Genomic DNA, 18,628 nt, shown 5'->3' on the forward strand with positions numbered 1-18,628 from the left:
TGGTGAAACTCCGTATCGACAAAAAATACCAAAATTAGCCAGGTGGTGTAGTGTTGCACACTTATGGTTCCAGCTACTTGAGAGGCTGAGGTGGGAGGATCACTTGAGCCTGGGAAGTCGAGGTTGCAGTGAACCATGATTGTGCCACTGCACTCCAGCCTGGGTGACAGAATGAGACCCTGTCTCCAAAAAAAAATAATAATAATAATAATTTAAATTTGGATTTGTGAGTCTATTGTTTTTTGTTTTTGTGGTTTTTTTTTTTTTTTTTTTTGGAGACCGAGTTGCACTCTTGTTGCCCAGGCTGGAGTGCAATGGCATAATCTTGGCTCACCACAACCTCCGCCTCCTGGGTTCAAGCGATTCTCCTGCCTCAGCCTCCCGAGTAGCTAAGATTACAGGCATGTGCCACCATGCCCTGCTAATTTTTTTGTATTTTTAGTAGAGACAGGGTTTCTCCATGTTGGTCAGGCTGGTCTCGAACTCCCGACTTCAGGTGATCTGCCTGCCTCTTCCTCCCAAAGTGCTGGGATTACAGGCGTGAGCCACCGCGCCTGGCCCTGTGAGTCTATTGTTATACCGGGATTAGAACTGTAGATAAACCTGACTTTTTTCTGGATATCACCTTTATTGGTAAGAAGGTTCAATTTTATTGCTTACAGAATATTCAGACTATAAATTTGATTTGTTCTATTGCCATAGAACTTTAAAAAAGTATATAGTGAGCAATACAGCTGTCAAGTAGTCACTTCCACAGCAGTCAAACTTGCGTGATAATTAAGAACATTGCTTCATGAAGACAAAGATTAAAGGAGGATGATGATTCTTTTTTTTTTTTTTTTTCCGAGATGGAGTCTTGCTCTGTCACCTAGGCTGGAATGCAGTGGGGTGATCTCGGCTTACTGCAGCCTCCACCTTCCGGCTTCAAGCAATTCTCCTGCCTAAGCCTCCCAAGTAGCTATGATTACAGGCACCCGCCACTGCGCCCAGCTAATTTTTGTATTTTTAGTAGAGACGGGGTTTCACCATGTTGGCCAGGATGGTCTCGAAATCCTGACCTCGTGATCTGCCCACCTCAGCCTCCCAAAGTGTTGGGATTACAGGCATGAGCCACCGTGCCCGGCCGATGATTTTTATGTCAGATGACCTTTTTTATTTTATCTTATTTTTATTTTTTTGAGACAGAGTTTCTCTCTTGTTGCCCAGGCTGGAGTGCAATGGCATGATCTCAACTCACCGCAACCTCTGCCTCCCCAGTTGAAGCAATTCTCCTGCATCAGCCTCCCAAGTAGCTGGGATTACAGGCATGTGCCACCATGCCCAGCTAATTTTTGTATTTTTTAGTAGAGACAGGGTTTCTCCATGTTGGTCAGGCTGGTCTTGAACTCCTGACCTCAGGTGATCTGCTCACCTCGGCCTCCCAAAGTGCTGGGATTACAGGCGTGAGCCACCGTGCCTGTCCGATGATTTTTATGTTGGATGATCTTAAGGAATGCTTTCAGTTAGGTGACCCTGACTCATGAGAAGGATATACCTGCCAGGAGGGCTGAAGCGTGTGGGTAGCTTGGTTTCTCACTCCATTTTCCCAGTCCGTATAACCACTGTCCTTGCATTTTCACTTCCATCCAGTACTGCCACTTACTAGCATATTGGATAAATGATTATGGTTCTCAAGTTTAAAAGCTATAAGACATTGGTTACATTTTAGGATGCTGATCTAAATGATGCAGTAGTTTTCTGTGTATTAATGGCTGCTTTGTTTGTTTGAGCCCAGGCGTAACTATGTTGCCCAGGCTAAACTTGAACTTCTGGTTTCAAGCAATCCTTCTGCCTCAGCCTCCTGGTGTGTACGTACCACTGTGTTTGGCTGTTTCTAAGGGCTAATTATGAATTATTCCATTTGGCCAGGGTGGTGGCTCATGGCTGTAATCCTAGCACTTTTTGAAGGCTGAGATGGGCGGATCACTCGAGGTCAGGAGTTCCAGACCAGCCTCACCAACATAGTGAAACTCCATCTCTACTAAAAATACAAAAACTAGCTGGGCATGGCGGCATGTGCCTGTAGTCCCAGCTACTCAGAGGCTGAGGCAGGAGAATCACTTGAACCCAGGCAGTAGAGGTTGCAGTAAGCCGAGATCATGCCACTGCACTCTAGCCTGGGTGACAGAGCAAGACTCTGTCTCAAAAAAAAAAAAAAAAAAAAAGAATTATTCCATTCATCCATATTCACCCAGAAAACACGTATTAAGACCTATTTTGAGACTACCAGATAGCTATGTGCATAGGCTAAAAGGGCGAGTATCATGCAAGAGCCTAGGAGCTTACAGTCTGATGCGGGAGACTGGCTGATAAACACAGATAAACAAGCCATGCAGGATGCAGTGGGAACAGTGTAAGCACACTTGTTTTTTGTTGCAATCTTATAGTATGTAGAAATGATGATTGTCCCTGACATCTTGTTCCCAAGTTCTCCTACCTTGTCTCTAAATGTGTTTACATCTCTGTAATTTATTTTTACTGTCAATGAGACTCACCTGTCTAGAATTATTCCATAGGTATGCTGAAGTTAACTTGAGGCTTGAGATGACCAGTATTTGGCACATAAAGTGGGTAATACCTTAGATTGTTTAGCTTCTTTCTTTTTATGTATATATCTGTTAATGTGGTGACTCATCCAAGATCACACCTCCAGCTGGAAGCAAGATGGGGTCTCCAAACTCCCCACCTAAGACTTTTCTCAAGGAATCATCTTGCGGTATGAATGGCACAGAGGGACTAGGGGTACTTCTCCAAATCTGTTAAGGGAGAGGTCAGTTCTGGAAGCCTTTCAGGTAGACAGTCTTATCCATGATATTATGACTGATACTTAGAAGAACTCAGCACCTTTTTGACTTCAGTGTCTTCTTTCAGTGTTTCAGTATTTTTTTTTTTTTTTTTTTTTGAGACGGAGTCTCGCTCTGTTGCCCAGGCTGGAGTGCAGTGGCGCGATCTCGGCTCACTGCAAGCTCCGCCTCCCAGGTTCACGCCATTCTCCTGCCTCCGCCTCCCGAGTAGCTGGGACTACAGGCGCCTGCCACCACTCCCGGCTAATTTTGTTTTTGTATTTTTAGTAGAGACGGGGTTTCACCGTGTTAGCCGAGATGACTCGATCTCCTGACCTTGTGATCCACCAGCCTCAGCCTCAGCCTCCCAAAGTGCTGGGATTACATGTGTGAGCCACTGCGCCCGACCCAGTGTTTCAGTATTATTTTGTCTTAGGTTGTGGGGTGACCTGGCTTTTGGGACTTGCTAGTGGTTTCTACCTTGGCATCCTTATACCTTTTGAGCACTAAAGGTTGTATTTTAAAAACGTTAATATGGAAATGTTCAGAAATACACAAAAGCAGATACAGTAATACAATGAGTTCCTGTGTACCCATCACCCAGTTTTTACCCATCACTGAACCCCTGTTTTCTACAGAAAATTTTTGGTTTTTCAGAAATCAGGGTGGAAACTTTATACTTGCAATAAGCCTATTTGCGTGTATGAGTTAGCTATCTCAGTGGCATACAGGAATGAGCACTTAGATCATGCTCACAGTTCTGTGAGTCACTGGGACGATTTTTCTTCTGTGCCCTTCACTCTGTTGTGATCAGGACATGCACTTCCTGTGGCTATGGCAGGGTGCGAAGGGGCAAGCAGAAGTAAGAGAGGCCTCTAGGTGTCGACTCAGAACTGGCACTCTGTTCCTTACACCTCCCTCCCATTGGCCAAAGCAAGCTTGATGGCCAAGTGGCAAGTCAGGGGTGAGGGAGGATAGTCTTCTCATTGAATAGTACAGGAATGATAATGCACCTTAACGGGCAAATCAGAAACATTTGACTTTTTCATTTCTTGGGAGTAATATCAACTTAGTGTGATAATGTCGTGTTTACCATTATTGCAGTCTCACTGCAGTAATGTTGTTATCACTCCTTATTTAACTATCTCTTCTCTGTCTTCCCTGTGAAGCTAGAGAGCTTAGCATAATAAACGCTTAGCATATAATATCCAGTAAATACTGTTTGAATGGATGGATAAAGTAATTGAGGGGCTAGGTGGACAGGGAGTTTGTTGCTTTGGTTAAAAGCCAGCGTCTCGTAACTTGAAGAATGGAAAAACGTGGCTAGTTAGGTCCTGACTGAATTGCAGATTAGTTTGGGAACTCAGAAGTTAAATTGTGGGACTAAAAATCCCAAGATATGCTAGAAAGCTGGTCTGGCAGTTAGAACCAGTCATAAACCTTGTTGCTAAAAACTATATTTTCTCTGCTATCCACACTGTGCTTTAGTTCATCTGTCAACTGAGTTTATGAGTTGGCCATTTGGGAAAAACAATTGCAGTCTTTGGTAAGCCTCTGCTTCCTGTCTGGCCTTGAGGATTGAGCCCTCCAGATACCACGGTCCTCGTGTTCTCCAAAGGCCACCGGTACCGTACCACACGCCCCAGCAGACACCTCTCTGCAAGAATTGTTATCCTCTGATCACGAGGTCAGGAGATCGAGACCACAGTGAAACCCCGTCTCTACTAAAAATACAAAAAATTAGCTGGGCGCAGTGGCGGGCGCCTGTAGTCCCAGCTACTCTGGAGGCTGAGGCAGGAGAATGGCGTGAACCCGGGAGGCGGAGCTTGCAGTGAGCCGAGATTGCGCCACTGCACTCCAGCCTGGGCGACAGAGCGAGACTCTGTCTCAAAAAAAAAAAAAAAAGAATTGTTATCCTCTGATAACAAATAATGTGAAATCTGCCTTCTCTCAGCACATCCCTGAATAGGCTAAATAAATAAATTAGCATATGCTTATGTGCACCTATTGCTAAGAAGAAAATGTATGGATGAGAAAATTTTGAGTTTCTTTGTATAGATTATTCAAAAGGACACATTTGAAAACCTGATAAATGTATTTCCAAACTAGATTTGTATATTGTTATGCCTAATTTTTTCTGCAGAATTTTTTTTTCTTATCAGAAAGTTTTATTAAGGCTAGAAACATTTTTTTGAAAATATGAGATCAGAGTTTATGAAATCAGTTTAAACTTGGTTTTATAGCATGATCCTATCTTTTGCCATAATTTGAAGAAATATACAGGTTGGTGCTAAATTTAAATAATAAACATTTATTATCAATATTAGTAATGAAGGAGCTATTTTTTCTTTAGGAGAAGAGAAATGGAGTAAAATTTTGAATTGCATGTGAGCTGTCATGAGCATTCTGTGAAAACCACATTTCATTTTTTATTGCTTAGGTTTGAAGACTGCTTCATTCTGCCTCTAGTACCAGCGGTTTCTCTGTTCTGTGATCAATGTGATTCACAGGAACTCCTTAAGTAACAAACGAAATGAGCCAGGGGCGTGGAAAATATGACTTCTATATTGGTCTGGGCTTGGCTATGAGCTCCAGTATTTTCATTGGAGGAAGTTTCATTTTGAAAAAAAAAGGCCTCCTTCGACTTGCCAGGAAAGGCTCTATGAGAGCAGGTAGGTTATGCCTTATGTGACTTTGAAGTGACGTCAGTGCCTACCTACATACACAGGTTGTTTGTACAAGACCACATCTTCATTCCTAATGAGTGTATTTGAAACTTTGAATTGTTCAAGAGTTCTAAATGTTTACAAAGTTGATGTTTGGTTATTTATAGTGAGAAAAGAAATGAGAAGATGTCGTAATTAGTTAACTACTCAGTCCTGCAGTTATCAAAGTGGAAACAGGGACCAATGCCAAAGTAATATCCAACCTTTTCTTTAAATGTTGATATGTCTGCAGGGAAGGAAATAAGAGTCCATGGTTAGGCCAGGTGTGGTGGCTCACGCCTGTAATCCCAGCACTTTGGGAGGCCGAGGCGGGTGGATCACCTGAGGTCAGGAGTTCGAGACCAACCTGGCCAACATGGTGAAACCCCATCTCTACTAAAAATACAAAAATTAGCCAGGCATGGTGGCCTGGCCTGTAATCCCAGCTACTCGGGAGGCGAGGCAGGAGAATCGCTTGAACCTGGGAGGCAGAGGTGAGCCAAAATGGCACCACTGCACTCCAGTCTGGGTGACAGAGTGAGACTCCGTCTAAAAAAAAAAAAAAAGACACTTCTCAAAAGAAGACATTTATGCAGCCAAAAAACACATGAAAAAATGCTCATCATCGCTGGCCATCAGAGAAATGCAAATCAGAACCATAATGAGATACCATCTCACAGTAGTTAGAATGGTTGGTGATCATTAAAAAGTCAGGAAACAACAGGTGCTGGAGAGGATGTGGAGAAATAGGAACACTTTTACACTGTTGGTGGGACTGTAAACTAGTTCAACCATTGTGGAAGTCAGTGTGGCGATTCCTCAGGGATCTAGAACTAGAAATACCATTTGACCCAGCCATCCCATTACTGGGTATATACCCAAAGGACTATAAATCGTGCTGCTATAAAGACACATGCACACGTATGTTTATTGTGGCACTGTTCACAATAGCAAAGAGTTGGAACCAACCCAAATGTCCAACAATGATAGACTGGATTAAGAAAATGTGGCACATATACACCATGGAATACTATGCAGCCATAAAAAATGATGAGTTCGTGTCCTTTGTAGGGACATGGATGAAACTGGAAACCATCATTCTCAGTAAACTATCGCAAGGACAAAAAACCAAACACCGCATGTTCTCACTCATAGGTGGGAACTGAACAATGAGAACACATGGACACAGGAAGGGGAACATCACACTCCGGGGACTGTTGTGGGATGGGGGAGGGGGGAGGGATAGCATTAGGAGATATATCTAATGCTAAATGACGAGTTAATAGTGCAGCACACCAACATGGTACGTGGATACATATGTAACAAACCTGCACATTGTGCACATGAACCCTAAAACTTAAAGTATAATAATAATAATAATTAAAAAAAAAAATTCCATGGTTAAAATCAGAATTTATTAAAGGCTGGGATCTTTTGTCCATGATAGTAGACAGTCTGACTTTGAACTTCGACATTGTGGCAGGAAGGAAAGACAGGGCTTCCCCAGCTTGAAGAGAATCCAGTTTAGTGAACTGTGGCTGGTGCAGGTTGTTTCTCTAGAAATCACTGGCAAGTCACAAGACCCTGTGGGGTAATCAGGATGATTTGGCCCCACCCTGACTCCTCTATCAGGGACACTCGTGGTAGCTCCCAGTATTAAGTGGCGTTATGGTCACATTCCATCATTCTACCCTGGCTTCACTTTTAGACCTGATTGGACCTTATGAGGAGAGCTGCCTTGGCAGGAAACAGTACCACCCTTCTCTCTTCCCTGTGCCATCTCTGGCTAAACCTAATTCAGCAGTCAGAAAAACATGAAATGATGGCCTCTATGGGGTTCAGTGGACAGAGGAGAAACTGTCAGCATCTACTGCTTGTTCCCCTAGTCCCTGATGCTTCGTCCTAAGAGGTGCTCTCACTGTTCATGATGGATATGTTTGTAAAGGATTCATTCACCTTGGCAAGATAATCATTAAGAAATTGTCAGAGAAATCCCCTGAGTCATGCAGAAACCTTTATTTAAAGGAGTAACTGAGATATTTAAAAATCTGTCATTACTAATAGTTATAATTTTTACAAGAGTCTTACAGTCTTCCAAAGATGTGAAATATTTCTTCATTCACAGGTCAAGGTGGCCATGCATATCTTAAAGAATGGCTGTGGTGGGCTGGACTGCTGTCAAGTATGTATAAAGAACATTGCAAGAAAAATATAGCTGTATATTAAAATATTTGCATATGGTGTTATAGCCTCATTACTAGCAAGTTTTAAAGGTTTAAATAATCTTCTTTTTTTTTTTTTTTTTTTTTTTTTTTGAGACAGTGTCACTCTGTCGCCCAGGCTGGAGTGCAGTGGTGCGATCTTGGCTCAGTGTAACCTCCGCCTCCCGGGTTCAAGCGATTCTCCTGCCTCAGCCTCCTGAGTAGTTGGGATTACAGGCGTGCACCACCACACCCAGCTAATTTTTTGTACTTTTAGTAGAGATGGGGTTTCACTATGTTGATCAGGCTGGTCTCAAACTCCTGACCTCAGGTGATTCACCTGCCTTGCCTTCCCAAAGTGCTGGGATTACAGGCCTGAGCCACCACACCTGGACTACTTTTTTCATTTTTGTGAGTACTTAGTAGGTACTTATATAGTAGGTATTTATAGGGTACATGAGATACTTTGATAAAGGCATGCAATTCAGAATAATTGCATTATGGTATCCATGGGTTATCCATCCCCTCTACAATTTATCCTTTGTGGTACAAACAATCCAATAAGTCCTTTTTTGCGGTTTTTGAAATGGAATCTTGCTCTGTCGCCAGGCTGCAATGCAGTGGCCCATCTCGGCTTACTGCAACCTTCTCCTCCCAGGTTCAAGCGATTATCCTGCCTCATCCTCCTGAGTAGCTGAGACTACCAGTGTGCACCACTATGCCCAGCTAATTTTTGTATTTTTAGTAGAGACAGAGTTTCACATGTTGGCCAGGATGGTCTCGATCTCTTGACCTCGTGATCTGCCCACCTCGGCCTCCCAAAGTGCTGGGATTACAGGCGTGAGCCACTGCGTCCGGCAGTACCCTTTCTTTTTGAGACAGTGTCTCACTCTGTCGCCCAGCCTGGAGTAGTGTGATCATGGCTAACTGGAGTCTTAACCTCTCAGGCTCAAGCAATCCTCCCATCTCAGCCCCCTAAATAGCTGGGACTACAAGTGTGTGCCACCACGCCCGACTAATTTTTTCATTCTTTATTTATTTACGGGGTTTTGCCGTGTTGCCCAGGCTGGTCTTGAACTCCTGGGCTCAAGCAAACCTCCTGCCTCGGCCTCTTTAAGTGCAGGGATTACAGGTGTGAGCTACCCTGCCTGGCCCCAGTTATACTCTTTTATTTGTTGTTTTGTTTATTTTGAGACAGAGTCTCGCTTTTGTCACCCAGGCTGGAGTGCAGTGGCGCAATATCGGCTCACTGCAACCTCCACCTCCTGGGTTCAAGCGATTCTTCTGCCTCTGCCTCCTGAGTAGCTGGGATTATAGGCACGCACCAGCACACCTGGCTAATTTTTGTACTTTTAGTAGAGATAGGGTTTCACTGTGTTGGCCAGGCTGGTCTCGAACTCCTGAACCCATGATCCACCCACCTTGGCTTCCCAAAGTGCTGGGATTACAGGTGTGAGCCACCACGCCCGGCCGTTATTTATTTATTTTTTGAGACGGAGTCTCGCTCTGTTGCCAGGCTGGAGTGTAGTGGCACGATCTTGGCTCACTGCAACCTCTGCCTCCTGGGTTCAAGCAATTCTCCTGCCTCATCCTCCCGAGTAGCTGGGACTACAGGCGTGCGCCACCAAGCCCAGCTAATTTTTGTATTTTTACTAGGGAAGGGGTTTCACCATGTTGGCCAGGATGGTCTCCATCTCCTGACCTTGTGATCTGTCTGCCTCGGCCTCCCAAAGTGCTGGGATTACAGGTGTGAGCCACCGTGCCTGGCCTCTTAGTTATTTTTAAATGTACAATTAAATTATTATTGGGCCAGGCACGGTGGCTCACACCTGTAATCCCAGCACTTTGGGAGGCTGAGGCGGGGGGATCACTTGAGGTCAAGAGTTCAAGACCAGCCTGGCCAACATGTGAAACCCCGTCTCTACTAAAAATAGCAAACATTAGCCGGGCGTGGTGGCAGGCGCCTGTAATCACAGCTACTCGGGAGGCTGAGGCCCGAGAATCACTTGAAACTGGGAGGTGGAGGTTGCAGTGAGCTGATACCACACCACTGCACTCCAGCCAGGGTGATAGAGTGAGACTCGGTCTCAAAAAAAAAAAAAAAAAAAAAAAATTATTATTGACTGTAGTCACCCTGTTGTGCTATCAAATAACGTAATGTTATTCACCAAGTATTCAAGTCTATTTGTTGTACCCTCATAGTGCATTTAAATGGAATGACAAGGCTTTCTTTTAACCATCTGATTAAAACATGTTTGATATGCCCGTGCATTTTTAAAATTTCTGCTCAATTTAAGGTAATTTTGAAAGTTAGGAGGAGAATTCTGTTATAATTTGTTCCCCCTCCATTTGTTCACATTCCAGATTAAAAAGAGGTACGTATTTGATAAGACTTATCAAATAAAAATACAAAAAATCACCATGCCTATTTTGGTAATTCCTTTTAAAAAGGCACATGGAAAAAAATTATTCTGGGCCGGGCGTGGTGGCTCATGCCTGTAATCCCAGCACTTTGGGAGCTCAGGCGGGTGGATCACCTGAGGTCAGGAGTGAGACCAGCCTGACCAACATGGAGAAACCTCATCTCTAGTAAAAAATACAAAAGAATTAGCTGGGCGTGGTGGCGCATGCCTGTAATCCCAGCTACTTGGGAGGCTGAGGCAGGAGAATTGCTTGAACCTGAGAGGTGGCGGTTACAGTGAGCTGAGATTGTGCCATTGCACTCCAGCCTGGACAAGAGTGAAACTCTGTCTCAAAAAAAAAAATATTCTGAAGACACTGAGCCTTGACTGACTGTTCAGTCAACAAATACTTATTGATCATGTCTTGTATGCCAGGCATTGTTCTAGGTGCTGGAGATACATCAGTGAGAGGAAAAGACTGAAAAATCTCCACCCACATGAAGCTTACATTCTAGACGGGAGACATTAAACAAGATAAAGAAGTTAAGATGTGTTTGTGTGCCTGTGCGTGGTGATAATGCAAAGGAGGAGGAGTGAAGTCGGAAGGAGTGTTGTGAAATGGAAGATAGATAGGTTTATTAGGATGTTAGAACAGCAGCTAGAGCCAGCCTCGCTGAAAGGTATTTGGGTACAAGATGTAAAGGAAGCGAGCGATCTGCCCATATGATATTTGGGAGAGAAACACTTGAAGCAGGAGGAAACTGTAATTGTGAAGGCCATGAGGGGGAACATGCCAGGCCAATTAATGTGTGATAGATAGCCCTCAGTGACTCCCCTCCTGGTATTCACACCTTTCTCTAATCCCCTTTCACAGTGAATTAGTGCAGTTCAAAACGGTGTGATCCAAGAATACCACAGAAGTGATGATGTGTGTCTTCCGAGGTGAAGCCGAGAGAGGCATTGCAGCTTTTTCACTGATTCCTTGGATTGCTCACTTTGAGGGAAGCCAGCTGCTGTGCTCTGAGGACACTCAGGCAGCCGTGGAGAGCTCCCTAGGCTCTCACTGTGCCAGGACCTACTTGCCAGTCCTGTGAGTGAGCCACCTTGGCTCACCTGTTGTGTATTAAAAAACACAGGCTCACTTGTGTATTAAAAAATACGCAACAATAGTCAGTTGGAAGGGAGAAAATGGATTAAGAGTTACAAGGTTCTGGCATTATCCAGAAGGAAATAAAGCTAAATATTAATATTAGACTTCACAAGTTAAGCATACATGTAATTTCTAGAGTATTCAGTTAAAAAAAAAATTGAAGATTGTGTATAATTTCCTAATTAGTTAAAAAGCTTTCTCCAAGCTTTTTTTTTTCTTTTTAAGAAGTCAGTCATACATAAATAGAAATTAGATAGTAGAGAGTATCCTGGATAAAAAGATATTTGAGACATTGCAGCCACATTCCTTGATTGAATTTTAACAGTAACCATATTTAAAAGACATTTTAGGAATTAAAGAGCAAAGAGTTTAACGAGAAGAAAAAGGCAAATTGTAGAGTGTAAATGAAGATAATTGTAATATGTTTAACCAATAAAAGATTTACATCTGAAATATATAGGAATTACCTTAAATCAATAAGAGAAAACAGGATAAACTTGAACAGCTACTTCCCTAAAAGATTTCATAGGGTTAATAACCAAATGAAAATGGGAAATGCAAATTGAAGGCATAACAGAATCATCCCATGCTCCTAACAGATCAGCAGGGAGAATGTGGAGCAAAGGGAGCTCTCATAACGCTGCTAAATGAAAATTGGCATAACTTTTGGAAAAAGCAGTAGCCAGGAGGGATCCTTTTGTGAGATCATGTCTCTGCCCTGCGTAGGATTCCTCAGTAGCTTTTCAATTTAGATAATTCCTTAGTGGGACGTAATGTCCCAGTGTTCTAAAGTTTCTTATCAGACAGCCCCTGTCTAATGCCATGACACATAGTAGGATACCTTCTTTCATCACCAGCCCTTTATTCTTTTCCCTCACTGTTTTTCTTCATAACACTTTTAACCTCTTGGCACACGTGCTTGGTTTGTCTGTCTTCCCTCACTAAAAGTTTTATGAGAGGCTGGGCGTGGTGGCTCATGCCTGTAATCCCAGCACTTTGGGAGGCTGAGGTGGGTGGATCACCTTAGGTCAGGAGTTCAAGACCAGCCTGACCAACATGAAACCCTGTCTCTACTAAAAATACAAAAATCAGCTGGGTGTGGTGGCACGTGCCTGTAATCCCAGCTACTTGGGAGGCTGAGGCAGGAGAACGGTGTGAACCCAGGAGGTGGTGCTTGCAGTGAATTGAGATCACATCACTGCACTCCAGCCTGGGCGACAGAGTGAGACTCCGTCTCAAAAAAAATAAAAAAAAATAATAATAAATTGGAGAAATATGGAGGTTACTAAATACAGTTGAAATGATATATAGATAGTGCATAAAATGCCGGCATTTCCAAGTTGAGTACATACATTCTTATCTGAGTTTTTCTTTTGTTGTCTGTCTCCAAGTGGGAGCTGGTGAGGTGGCCAACTTCGCTGCGTATGCGTTTGCACCAGCCACTCTAGTGACTCCACTAGGAGCTCTCAGCGTGCTAGTAAGGTAAGGACACATTTTTCATGTAGAAACAGTAGTCAGTATCTTAGTTTCTAAAATATTCAGTACCATCTAATTACATGTGTTCAACACAGTTTACATTTCAACAACCTGGAGAACTTCGCTTTTTACACTACGTAGTAATTGCTTTTAAAAAGTTACTTCTGTGCATAGGCAGGCTATTGATTTGTGGGAGAAAATGCTTTGTCTTGCTTGTATTCAGAGCCAGTACTAGTTCTACTTCGCCTTCAGTTTTTTAATATTCAGAGTTGGCTGGGAACGGTGGCTCATGCCTGTAATCCCAGCATTATGGGAGGCCAAGGCGGGTGGATCACCTGAGGTCAGAAGTTTGAGACCAGCCTGACTAACATGGTAAAACCCTGTCTCTACTAAAAATACAAAAATTAGCTGGGCGTGGTGGCGGGCACCTGTAGTCCCAGCTACTCAGGAGGCTGAGACAGGAGAATGGCTTGAACCCAGGAAGCGGAGGTTGCAATGACCCGAGATCACACCACTGCACTCCAGTCTGGGCTATAGAGCGAGACTCTGTCTCAAAAAATAAACGAAAATAAGTAAAATTCAAAGTTACACTCATCCCAGTATTTATCATTCAGTGCATGTGCACTTTGGTAGGGTCTGCTTGGTAATGAGTAGATTCATTTTTTTTTTTTTTTTTTTTTCCGAGACGGAGTCTTGCTTTGTTGCCCAGGCTAGAGTGCAGTGGCACGATCTCGGCTCATTGCAAGCTCCGCCTCCCAGGTTTACACCATTCTCCTGTCACAGCCTCCCGAGTAGCTGGGACTACAGGCACCCGCCACCACACCTGGCTAATGTTTTGTATTTTTAGTAGAGATGGGGTTTCACCATGTTAGCCAGGATGGTCTCTATGTCCTAACCTCGTGATCCGCCCGCCTTAGCCTCCCAAAGTGTTGGGATTACAGGTGTGAGCCACTGCGCCCGGCCAATGAGTAGATTTGTATGCCTGGCCTGGAGTGCGTGTTTTGAATGAGTGATCTAAGACTTGTCCCATTTCTGCTTTGTAATGATTAGCCCAAACAACTAAGCCCATATTGAAATCTGGATCTTGGTTACTATTCCCAAAGTAGATTGACTGATTTTTATCTGTTTTCTTTTCCCCCAAAAAACTATATGTAAAACAGAGTTATGGTATAAGTCATTGCCCTTTACCCTTAATTTTCTTTATAGTATTCTGTTACTGTATTTATTGGTTTGTGCTGTATTTTCTTTTTAGGTCTAGATAAAACTAGCTACAAGTTATTAAAACCTGATAATGTAATAGGCAAATTATATACAATAAACAACATAAGAGGGGTGCATGCATCAACCAGTAGGAATAAGTTAAGGTTGAGTAAGTTTTAAGCACTGGTGCTTTGGATAGAGATTCTTTTTTTTTTTTTTTCCTTTGGAGATGGAGTTTCACTGTGTCACCCAGGCTGGAGTGCAGTGGCGCGATGTCGGCTCACGGCAACATCTGCCTTCTAGGTCCTGCCTCAGCCTTCCGAGTAGCTGGGATTACAGGACGCCCGCCACCATGCCTGACTGATTTTTGTATTTTTAGTAGAGATGGGGTTTCACTATGTTGGCCAGGCTGGTCTTGAACTCCTGACCTGGGGTGACCTACCCACCTTGGCCTCCCAAAGTGCTGGGATTACAGGCGTGAGGCACTGTGCCTGGGCTGGATATAGGTTCTTAATTAGGATATAAATTTATGCAAATTTGTTCTTTATTATAAATTTCATATTGACTTCTTGCAGTGGAAAGCTGGTAAGTATACAGGTGTAGTGTATGATGAAGCAGATGATTCCCTAGAAATGTTTACATTTTATGATGAAGTGTACACTTTTTTTTTCCCTTGGCGAAAGCCAGAATCTTCATAAGTTCACAGTGTTTTAGTTTGATTTTAGTGATTTAAATTATGAGTTTTATTGATATTTGAAAAAGAAAAGTAGCTGATTATTTTAAAGTTCTCAATTTTTTTTCTTCCCCATTTTAGTGCCATTCTTTCTTCATACTTTCTCAATGAAAGACTTAATCTTCATGGGAAAATTGGGTGTTTGCTAAGTATTCTAGGATCTACAGTTATGGTCATTCATGCTCCAAAGGAAGAGGAGATTGAGACTTTAAATGAAATGTCTCACAAGCTAGGTGATCCAGGTAAGAAAAAAGTCCTATTAGTCTTACTGTATTTTACTTTTTAACTTAGTTTTTACTTTAATCGAAATTTGATGAGCACATAAGGAGAGAGAAATTGTTCCACCTGGTAGAAGAACAAATTGTCGTCATGTTCCCTGCTCCCTCCTATCAATCCCAAGCCTGTGTTTCCACTGTTCTTTAACTCTGTCTGTAAGTAGCGTGCGTATATTGCTACTACCTACTTCCTTAGCTTTAGGCATTATCTGTTTTACCTTTTATTTACTGCACCTATATAGTTTTCTTGAGATTATTTGTTTACATTATCATTGATACATAACTTTTATTGTCATCTTAATCTTTATTATGGTTGTTGTTCCTTTCCTGTATGATTTAAGTTTTTCCAGAAGTAATAATTATCTTGTTTGCGTAGTTTTTAATGAATTGATCAATGTATCATGAAACTCTTTCCCCAGTTGACTAATTCTACTCTCAGTAGTTTCAAACAAAGAGGTATTCTTTGTTTCATCTCTTTTGGAAATTTCTCTCAATGCCTTCTGTGTGGCCTCAATCTAGGTGGGTGTCTCCAGGCTGCCAGCACAGCTGTTATCTGCATTTCTCTTCAGCAGCATCCTGGGGATTCCCTTCAGTTTGCTTTTTCTTGGATCCCTTATTTCCAGAATCCTGGGTTTGTGCCTTCATTTTGGTGGTGCCACTCTAGAGGAGACAAGAAAGGGCATGAAGAGATGAGATTTTTTGAGACCTTGTTTATCTCAAAATGTTTTTAACCTATTGTGGCCACCACTGTCTTCTCATTTCTGATATTGCTGTTGAGAAATCGAACAGTTTATCCCTTATCTTTTATATGCGACCAATTTTTTGTTTTTGGAAGCACGTAGGGTGTTCTAGTTCCCCACAGTGTCTGAAATTTCCCACTGACATGCCTAGAGATGTGTCCATTTTTGTCCATTGTGCTGGGTGCCTGATTGTTCATTTTATTTTGAGACAGGGCTCTGTTGCCCAGGCTGGAATGCAGTGATGTGATCTCAGCTCACTGCAACCTCCTCCTCCCAGCTCAAGGGATTCTCCCATCTCAGCCTTCCAAGTAGCTGGGACTGCAGGCGTGTGCCACCATGCCTGGCTAATTTTGTTTGTTTGGTAGAAACAAGGTTTTACCATGTTGGCCAGGTTGGTCTCGAACTCCTGACCACAAGTGATCCACCCACCTTGGCCTCCCAATGTGTTGGGATTACAGGCATGAGCCACTGTGTCCCGCCTGATGGGTTTTTTTTTTTTTTTTTTTTTTTTTTTTTTTTTTTTGAGACAGTTTTGTTCTTGTCGCTCAGGCTGGAGTGCAGTGGCGTGATCTTGGCTCACTGCATCCTCCGCCTCTTGGGTTCAAGTGATTCTCCTGCCTCAGCCTCCCAAGTAGCTGGGATTACAGGCGCCCACCACCACGCCCAGCTAATTTTTGTATTTTTAGTAGAGACGGGGTTTCACCACGTTGGCCAGGCTGGTCTCGAATTCCTGACCTCAGGTGATCCACCTGCCTTGGCCTCCCAAAGTGCTGGGATTACAGGTGTGAGCCACCATGCCCGGTCTGATCTGAAAATTTATATCTGACTCTTGGGAACTGAATTGAATACTCCTTTGATATTTCTTGTTTGCTCTTTGTGAGATTCTTACTCATCTGTTTATTGGAGTTCCTGACCTAGATCATTAATTTTCTTATGTTTTCTTTCCCTTATTTTACCATTTTGTCTTTTTGCTCTGCCGTCGGGGAGATTTTCTCAGTTTTTTCTTCCAGCCCTTCTGAATTTTTATTTCTGCGGTTATGTTGTTAATTTCTAAGAATTTCTTGCCTCTGTTCTTTGATTCCTAGTTATTTTAAAGTCTTTGTCTGCTAACTTTAGTTTTAGAATTCTTTGTGGGCCTGCTTCTGTGGTGGTGTTTCTCTTTTGGCTTTTAGGCATTTGGTTTTGTGTTGGCATTTTTTAATTGAATGCTGGACATAGGATATTAGAAGGTGTAGAGGTTTTAGTGATGTTTTTCTTCCTTCAGAGAGAACGTAAATTTCTTCTGGTAGGCAGAAAAGAATACAGTAGCTCACCTTCACCCTGAAGGTATTGTTTTAAGCTTTGTTGGGCCTGGTTTCTTTCTAGTTTGCCTTCTTTTTTTTGGAGACAGTATCTCACTCTGTCGCCCAGGCTGGAGTGCAGTGGTGTGATCATGGCTCACTGCATCCTCTGCCTCTCAGGCTCAAGCAATCCTCCCACCTCAGCCTCCTGAGTAGCTGGGACTACAGGTGTGTGCCACCACATCTGGCTAATTTTTGTATTTTGTTTTTTTTTTTTTGAGATGGAGTCTCACTGTCACTCGCCACCATGCCCGGCTAATTTTTTTGTATTTTTAGTAGAGACAGGGTTTCACCGTGTTAGCCAGGATGGTCTCGATCTCCTGACCTCATGATCCTCCCGCCTTGGCCTCCCAAAATGCTGGGATTACAGGCGTGAGCCACCGCGCCCGGCCTGCTGTCCTCTGTTATGTAAAAGTTGGGCTGGTCAGATCCCCAGTAAAAAAAAGCTTCCAGTTTCATGGCTGGCTGTGGGCATCCTGGGAATTGATTGGGGGAAGGATTAACGCCTGGAGGCATGGTTGACCTCAGCTTCCTGGAACTCTGTGGCACAGGAGGGACGGTCTCCCAGAACTGGGCAGGAGTCTCCTTGCTTCTTGAATGAATGGACTTTTCAGCCAGGCCTCACTTTCAATCTTGCCTTTACTCCACTTCAGAGGCACTTTGTACCTTTTGAGCATTCTGTGCTGCAAACTAAATTGCCTTTTAATCTTTTATCACAGCGGATGTGTAGGATTCCGCTTTCTGGGATCTCTGTACCAGTTATTAGTTAGCCTTTGCTTTCTGACTTATGAAGGATTGTTATCTTTGGTCCTCTTTTTTTTTTTTTTTTTTTTTTTGAGACAGTCTCACTCTATTGCCCAGGCTGGAGTGCAGTGGTGTGATCTCAGCTCATTGCAACCTCCGTCTCCCAGATTCAAGCGATTCTCCTGTTTCAGCCTCCCAAGTAGCTGGGATTACAGGTGTCTGCCACCATGCCTGGCTAATTTTTGTATTTTTAGAAGAGATGGGGTTTCGCCATGTTGGCCAGGCTGGTCTTGAACTCCTGACCTCAAGTGATCTGCCATCCTTAGCCTCCCAGAGTGGTGGGATTACAGGCGTGAGCCACCACACCTGGCCTCTTGTTCTTAATTTTGTGTATTTGTCTTTAAAAATCGTATTACTGCCAGGTGCAGGGGTTCACGCCTGTAATCCCAGCACTTTGGGAGGCCAAGGCGGGTGGATCACGAGGCCAGGAGATGGAGACCATCCTGACTAACATGGTGAAACCTCGTCTCTCTACTAAAAATACAAAAAATTAGCTGGGCGTGTTGGCGGGTGCCTATAGTCCCAGCTACTCAGGAGACTGAGGCAGGAGAATGGCGTGAACCTGGGAGGCGGAGCTTGCAGTGAGCCGAGATCACACCACTGCACTCCAGCCTGGCGACAGAGCAAGACTCTGTCTCAAAAAAAAAAAAAAAAAAAAAAAAATCCTATTACTGTGTGTTTTATTAGTGGAATTTGAGGAAGAGTAAATTCATGTGACTTATCTGGGCCTCAGTTTCCTCATCTGAAGATGCAGGTGGTAGTGTCTGTGATACAGGGTAG

General features: G+C 43.3%; 1 protein-coding gene across 16 annotated transcripts in view; it reads left to right on the forward strand.

Annotated features, from left to right (window-relative positions):
- Window positions 1-18,628, forward strand: part of NIPA2 (NIPA magnesium transporter 2) — a 28,644-nt gene that overhangs the window by 7,946 nt on the left and 2,070 nt on the right. For 8 of the 16 annotated variants that reach the window (XM_055262539.2, XM_063631241.1, XM_063631240.1 and 5 more), the window contains 4 exons: window positions 5,263-5,494; window positions 7,653-7,709; window positions 12,672-12,762; window positions 14,771-14,931. In XM_055262539.2, the coding sequence (XP_055118514.1) occupies window positions 5,356-5,494; window positions 7,653-7,709; window positions 12,672-12,762; window positions 14,771-14,931 (448 nt within the window). In that variant the 5' untranslated portion in view covers window positions 5,263-5,355. The remainder of the gene's footprint in view (window positions 1-5,262; window positions 5,495-7,652; window positions 7,710-12,671; window positions 12,763-14,770; window positions 14,932-18,628) is intronic. The other 8 variants (XM_055262542.2, XM_063631245.1, XM_063631238.1 and 5 more) reach the window with 1 other exon arrangement.

Source organism: Symphalangus syndactylus, chromosome 22 (assembly GCF_028878055.3).
Source record: "Symphalangus syndactylus isolate Jambi chromosome 22, NHGRI_mSymSyn1-v2.1_pri, whole genome shotgun sequence".
Lineage (NCBI taxonomy): Eukaryota > Metazoa > Chordata > Mammalia > Primates > Hylobatidae > Symphalangus > Symphalangus syndactylus.